The sequence below is a fragment of the Sardina pilchardus genome, chromosome 7, assembly GCF_963854185.1.
Source record: "Sardina pilchardus chromosome 7, fSarPil1.1, whole genome shotgun sequence".
NCBI lineage: Eukaryota > Metazoa > Chordata > Actinopteri > Clupeiformes > Clupeidae > Sardina > Sardina pilchardus.
In genome coordinates this window covers 13697728-13705227 of record NC_085000.1, presented here as the reverse complement: position 1 = coordinate 13705227, position 7500 = coordinate 13697728, and the positions used below count along the sequence as shown (strand labels likewise).

The window sequence follows — 7500 nt, the reverse complement described above, 5'->3', positions numbered from 1 at the left end:
GGGGGGGATATCGTGGGGGGGCAGTGGGTATTGGAGGGGGGGTCCTTCCAGTCAACGAGGAAGAGGATGAAGGGGTTGGAGAGGGAGAGGGAGAGGACGGTATTTGTGTCTCCTGCGTCCCCGTGGTTTCTTCTGTCCCTCCGGCGGTCCCCCCCCGCGGCGGCGCTCCTTCCTCAGTTGTCCTCGGAGCCGGACTCGTCCTCGTCGCCGGAGCCCTTGAAGCAGGCGGACTCGTAGTGCTTGTTCAGGTAGGACTTGAGGGCGAAGGTCTTATTGCAGCGCTTGCAGCGGTAGTGCTTGAAGGCCGAGTGGGTCTGCATGTGCGCGCGCAGGTTGGAGCGGTCGGCGAAGGCCTTGCCGCAGTGGGCGCAGGCGAAGGGCTTCTCGCCGGTGTGCGAGCGCATGTGGCCCTGCAGCAGCCAGGGCCGGCTGAAGGCCTTGCTGCACACGTGGCACTTGTGCTTGAGGTCGTGGGTCAGCACGTGCATGGCGAGCGCGGGCATGGACACGTACACCTTGTTGCAGGTGGGGCACTTGCGCGCCATCTTGCTGTCCAGGCTGCGGTGCGTCTGCTTGTGCCGGCTCAGGTTGGACGAGGTGGCGTACGTCTTGCCGCACTCGTTGCAGGTGTGGCGCGCGCCCGGCGTTCCGTCGCCCTTCTCTTTAGCCGCCTCGGCGTCCTCGGACGTCTCCGCCGCCGCCGCCGCCGACCCTGACCCCCGTGACCCCGCCGTGCCCTCTGACCCCCGGCGGCGGGAGCGGCCGTCGGAGATGAAGAAGGCGTCCATGGTGTAGCCCTCGCTGAGGGCCTCGTTCTCGGCCTCGGCCTCGCCGCTGTAGAAGCCGCTGTCCGTCTGGCCCGACTGCGGGCTGTCGGGGCGCTCCAGGTCGGGGTCGCAGTACTCCTCCACGCCGCCCCCGCTGGACGGGGGGTACAGGGGCTCCGACACGGGCGACGCCAGCTTCAGCTCCATCTTCTTCTCCGCCTGGTACACCGACGGCATGATGTAGTCCTGGATGTAGCCTGCAGGTAGACAGGAGAGAGTTTGTGTTAGCTAGCTGCACCGAGAGAGAGAGAGAGAGAGAGAGAGTGTGTGTTAGCTAGCTGCCCCTACAGGCATGATGTAGCCTGCAGGTGAAGAGGTAGAGAGAGATTGTGTGTGTGTGTGTGTGTGTTAGCTAGTTGCACCTATGGCATGATGCAGCCTGCAGGTGGGGTGGAAGAGGGAGAGAGAGAGAAAGAGAGGAGGGGAGAGAGAAAGAGAGGGGAGAGAGAGAGAGAGAGAGAGAGAGAGTAGCTAGTTGCACCTCTGGCATGATGTAGCCTGCAGGGCTGCAAGTGGAGAGGGAAGGAGATAGGGAGTGTGTCTTAGCTAGTTGAAAACAACCCTCCTCCAAGCCATTTTGGACTTTTACCCCCTTAGAGCTGAACGCCCAAATAAGAGCCGAGTGTTATGTTGGCCTGCCGTTTCCTCCAGGATAGTCTCATCCAGTCTGCTGCTCGCGTTACCGTCATTCCCAAACAAACAGACACGTGACTACTTCCAAGGTTAGGCAAGGAGCTGGGCGCGCGCAGTGGGCGTGATGAAAATAAGCTCCGCGGCTCTGAGCTCCACCGCGGCTGCCACCACCGGAGGGTTGCGGAGCAGATAATAGCTAATTACGGAGACCCGCAGTGCAGGAGGCGCGCGGAGCTCGGTCTCCGCGGAGACATGCTGATTGATTGGTCTCGTGCTTCAGTGATAAGAGCGAGACGCACGCTGCGCCTCCCTGTTGGTCTCGCGCCTTCTACGCTGTTTCACAATGACTGCTTGAAGCGCAAGGAGGTGGTCAGGAGGCTCTTATGTGAGCCGTTAACGGGTCCGCTTCAGTGTCCTCAAGTGGGTTAACTCAGGCTGATAAGACCCTTTAGTGCTGCAGGTCTTAAGAGGATAAACAGCACTCCTCTCTCTGAGAGCTCTGTGTGCCTCTGCTCTGTCTGTGAGAGATGCGCCATTTATGGAATCAATACGCAAGTGTCCGGAGCACGGCACAGAATGGAATGGTTGTTAAAAAAAAGTTCTAGAGGAGTAGTGGCCTTGTTGACCTCTCTGGTCCATTCATGACATTATGAAATAAAGTCGATGGGTATCTGCATTTTCGTGAAAAGGATTTGCCCCATCGCAGAAATCTGCTGAGCTGTCGTTTCCACAGCTGTGTTTTCGTGCCGCTGCATTCGCTGAATCACAAGACAAGAAGCTTAGCTACAAAGTGTTCATGGTGGAGGTGAACTGCCCCTTCCTTTCCTTTCCTTTCAGCGAGCAATGGGCCTGCAGGTAGTGATCGGCGTTAAGCTCCTACCTCATTCTCTAAAAACATTGACTGCTCTCACTGAAAGGACACTGGCACACGCTCCACTCGGGTCGGCCTCTCCCAGCCGTCCTTCTCCTGAGTGCGGCGGTCCAGTAACGCTAAAAGGTTTCCTGGCAGCTCCTCGGGCCGTGGAAAATTCCCCATCTATTTGCGAACATTATTTTCTCGCAGAGATGCCCGGCACCCGTCTGAAGGGTTTTAATTTAATAGGTGTAACGCGACGCATTCGGTGAGAAATCCGATATCAATTTTCATAGCGCGCCCAATTCCCCTGACAAGAAATAGCGCGTAACTGCTGAAAGACGCCATTCCAAAGCGCAGTGTGCAGCAAGCGGGGGAAATGAAGTATTGACGTCTTTTTAATGAAATTCAAAGTTTTGCTCAGATCAATAGACCATCGGCTGTGAAATAGCACAACTATCCGTCTGGTGTGCTGCGCTTAAAGGCTGGGGTCACGGTATGTGTTGGGAAAAACTGACACCGCCAAACAAGTCTTTGAGCCCACGAGGATGCTTTATAACTGCGTATAACCGCGACATGATCTAGTGATCAGAGATCAGAGGTGTGTGTGTGTACATAACCCTGTAAGCTTAGAAAGAGCCGTCCGTAGACATTTTAATAGGACAGAAATTAGACTGCTTTTAGCCTCTCCTCTTCAGCTGGGCATCAACGCTATTTAATTTATGGACAGAGAGAAGCACTGCCAAAATGATGCATGTCCAAAGAACAACAGGCATGTTAAAGGAATGGATGGGCTATATTCTCCACGATTGTATCTATTCCTTGAATTGTAGGCCTAGTGTCAAATGAGGTTAAGATTGGGTTTGAACCCAAATAGTGCATATTGACTAACTAAATTCAAAACAAAACACTGGCGTGGCGTAGACATGGCCGACTAATCTTTCTAATTTCTAAAACCGTGTAGGCTAACAAAATATCTGTTAGCCTATTTAACGATCAAAATATTTAAGCTTTCTAAACATTTTACTAAAATATCTGATATTTAGCTACATTTGAATGTAATTCCTTCTCATTCTAAAATGGCAGATACGCAGGTTCCGTGGGCTTTAATAGACCCGAGTAACAAGTGTCAATCAATTTCACACCAGCAGACAAAGCCACAGTTGTCTGCGTCTCTCGCCGCTCCGCGGTCAGATTGCCAGAGAAGCATTTCTTCCATCCGTGGACAGCAGCACCTCTTAAATGCAAACCAAGCATGCAATTAATGGACCCTTCCGCCCGCCCCTCTTTGTTTTCAGTCAGACATTTGGAGAGGCCGACGTCTCCTCGTTAGAAAAAAAAGTGTTTGCATAGCAATAGTGCTGACGCAGGGCTATAGCATTGAGCGAATGACCCGTGTTTCAGCAACACAAAAGAACCACTTGTGCCTGCGCTTGAAAGGCGTTCATTTCGCTGCTGAATTAACCAGTCTGTTTCAGACGTTAGCCCTCGTAGCGCATTAAAAACCAAAAAGCAACGGCAAAAAAATAATCAAACAAGAAAATGCCTATGCTGTTGTGCAGCACATGGGTAGAATTAAAGCATCTGTGTTCATGAATATGTTTTGTTGTTTGGAATTGGGTCAGAAAAACAACCCAAGGCTTGAGGCGGTGTTTTCTATTTATGTTTGAGTATTCATGCATATATGAATGCAGATGGAGTTAAATCTCATGTAAATAAGCGCGGCGGCCGTGTCAGAGAGTGCTGTCCACACCAGACAAAGGTCAGTGTGCTGGTCTGAGGTAGCACAGCGCGGCATGGCGGCTGGCTGGGTTGGGGATTAAGCTGGCCGCGATCAGCCTGCTGAAATATTATCCTCCCGGCAGACAAAGAGGGAGCGCAGCAGCGCAGGGCTGCTGTGTGCACTTGTGGCATGGAGAGAACGGGGAGTGTGTGTGTGTGTGTGTGTGTGTTTGTGTGTGCCTGATGCTGCTGCTGAGTTTCTCTCTCTCTCTCACACACACACACACACATGGCACACACGCTCACACATCCTTTACAGGTTGTCTGGTCAGCAAAGCCCCCGAGCTGCTTAACGCACCAGCCCAACGCAATACAACTAAAGCCAAACCGACATCTGGCGCCCTAGATCTGCCCCACAGCACAGCAGTGGGCACACGCACTGGAGAACGCCCCCCTAGCGCCAGCCTAGCCTAGCCTAGCATAACATTAGCCTAGCCTAGCCTTGTGCGTCTACGTCTAGCCAGCCCCATCTCCTCTGCCTCTGTGAAGAGATGTGAATTTGTGTGTGTGTGTGTGTGAGTGTGGATATGTGCGTATGTCTGTGTCTGTGTGAAGCGTGAGTGTCTCTGTGAAGCCATATGTGTGTGTGTGTGTGTGTGTGTGTGTGTGTGTGTGTGTTTCTATATTCTGTATGAAGTGTGTGTGTATATGTGTGTTTGGGTCAATGCCTGGTATGGTTTGAGATTGGGCTGCCATCTGAACTGGGGACTGACTCGTCCTCGGTTCCTCCTGTGTATGTGAGAGAGAGAATTTGTGTGTGTGTGTGTGTGTGTGTGTGTGTGTGTGTGTGTGTGTGTGTGTGTGTGTGTGTGTGGAGCGCCTCGTTGTCCTCAGCTCCTCCTGTGGAGGCTGTTTACTGTAGAGCTGCTGGATCACGTGACTGCTGTGGATGCTGCTGCTCTAAGCGTTTTTACTGTCTCCTTTTCTCCTTCCTCCCTCACACACACACACACGCGCACACACACACACACGTTCCCTCCCTCCCCCCAGCCCAGGGCTGAGACACACACACACACACACACACACACACACATACATTCGTCTCTGGTGGCGTCTCTGAAGCCCTCTGCTGAAACTCAAGCCGGAGCTTTCAGACCCCCATCAGTCGCAGCGCCATAGAGACACAAGGAAGAGAGGGACAGAGAGAGAGAGAGAGAGAGAGAGAGAGAGAGAGAGATACAGAGGGATGAGGAAGTCAGGATGGGTAGGATATTTGTGTTTAGTCGCTGTGGTGTGTGTGGGGGGTGGGGGGTGAATGATGGAAGGCAGGCGAACGCGAAGGGCAGTAAGAGCTAAGGACAAATGTCTCATCCTTCGCTGATCTCTCATGCATCTTTCAGCTCACACAATACACACGCCGATCGCCCCAAGCAGCACTCCACACACACACACACACACACACACACATACGCACTTACACATGCAGCCACAATGCTCAACGAGCACGTCCTGTGGCCTCATTATCATATACACACACACACACACACACACACACACACAGACACCACCCCCCCGTGCCCTGGATTACCACATCACATCACCAGAGTCAACCCCCCCCCCCCCCCCCCCAATGGGGGTCAGTGCGGGGGGGCTGGGGGGCGGGGGGGATTATTTGGGATACCGACGCAACAACACCCAGATTTACGTAACATCTGTTGGTGTTCTGGAGATCGGCATGGCGACGGGCTGGACGGAGCGCGAGCGAGCGTCAGATCACCGTCCCGTACAGCTTTTCAAAAAATTAAAACCAGACCCAATCATTTCACTAAGCCCCCTACACACAGCCTCACTACCCCCCTCACACACACACACACACACACACACACACACACACACACTATTGCACCAGCCAGCCGGAGTGTCTAGCTTCTGATATCAGCCCTCTCCATTTCTGACTCCATGAAGCATGGTGAGGTTTGGAACTAAGAGGCAGGGTGTGTGTGTATGTGTGTGAGTGTGTGTGTGTGTGTGTGTGGGTGTGTGTCTGCTCGGGTTAGCAGGGAAGGGTGTGGAAGTATGAGGGAAGGAGAGGCTAGGAGGAGAGAAGGATGATGATGACTGGAGGAAAAGAGAATGGGATGAGAGAGAGAGAGAGAGAGATGGAGAAGGAGAGATGGAGGCTAGGCTAGAGAAAGAGTGGGATAGAGAGAGAGAGATGGAGGCTAGGCTAAAGAAAGAGAGTGGGATAGAGAGAGAGATGGAGAGAGAGAGAAATGGACATAGAGATGGAGGCTAGGCTAGAGAGAGAGATAGAGAAAGAGAGAGAGATGGAGGCTATGCTAGAGAGAGAGAGAGGGATAGAGAGAGAGAGAGAGAGAGATGGAGAGAGAGAGAGATGGAGGGACAGAGAGAGATGGAGGCTAAGCTAGCGTGCGTACCGTTGTGGCTGAGGCGGACTCCCAGGCTGGAGACGGAGTCTCCGATGGAGCGTGCGAAGGTGAGCGACTCCTCCAGAGGCTGGTGGTGGTGCTGGGAGGAGCTGGAGAAATCATCCAGCTTGATCTTCTTCACCAGAAAAGAGCGCGGCATCCTGAGCGCTTCGCTTAGCGTGATCCTCGCTCCTGGTCCTCTTGTCCTGCGGCACGTCCACAGGCACTACTGGGCATCGGCCGCCCCGATTACACACACACACACACACACACACACACACACACGCGCGCGCGGACACACACACGAGCGGACGCACACGGAGCTGTACGCGTGCAAAAAAAAAGCAAAAATAGAAAATATACACAAAGATCTCCGGCTGTGATGGTGGGGAAAAAAAAGAGCACGCTGGAAGGCTTGGGTTAATCCGTGGTGTGGGGAACTTCAGAGCCCGAAATGAAACACACACATACACGCAAACACACACACACACACGCCGCGTGGATGCTCCTGGAACTGAAAGCTTGAGAGGACGGAGACGGTACTGGAGGCTGACGCTGACGCTGCTGTTGCGTGTGCTGCCCTCACACACACGCACACACACGCACACACACACACACACACGAGCGCACACACACACACAAGCTCCCTCCCTCTCGCTCAGGGAAAAAAAAAAGACAGAGAGAAAGCAAGCCAATCTGGTTCAGCACTGGATAGCTCCCGTGTTGCAGCTCAGCACCGAGCAGCCGAGATGGAAAGAGAGAGAAAGAGAGCGAGAGAGAAAGAGAGCGAGAGAGCGAGCGAGGAGAGGAGAGGAGGAGAGTGTGTGTCAGACTAGCTGAGATCAGCACCCTCTCCGAGCCTTATATAGGCCAGTGCAGGCGGAGTGAGATCAGGTGGTACAGCCGAATGGGCCTCCTTCGCTTTAATCCATCAAACCTCCCCCGGGACACACATCAAATTACTACTGAACCGTCTGTGCGTTCACACACACACACACACACACACACACACACACACACACACACACACACACAC

General features: G+C 53.4%; 1 protein-coding gene across 1 annotated transcript; it reads right to left on the bottom strand.

Annotated features, from left to right (window-relative positions):
* Window positions 1-113: 113 nt before the first annotated feature.
* Window positions 114-6947, bottom strand: scrt2 (scratch family zinc finger 2). The gene is made up of 2 exons (XM_062542173.1): window positions 6474-6947; window positions 114-1024 (listed from the first exon to the last, which is right to left on the bottom strand). Exons 1-2 carry the CDS (start codon window positions 6622-6624, stop codon window positions 174-176), a joined length of 1002 nt encoding a protein of 333 aa, XP_062398157.1. The 5' UTR covers window positions 6625-6947; the 3' UTR covers window positions 114-173.
* Between the last annotated feature and the right edge of the window lie 553 nt (window positions 6948-7500).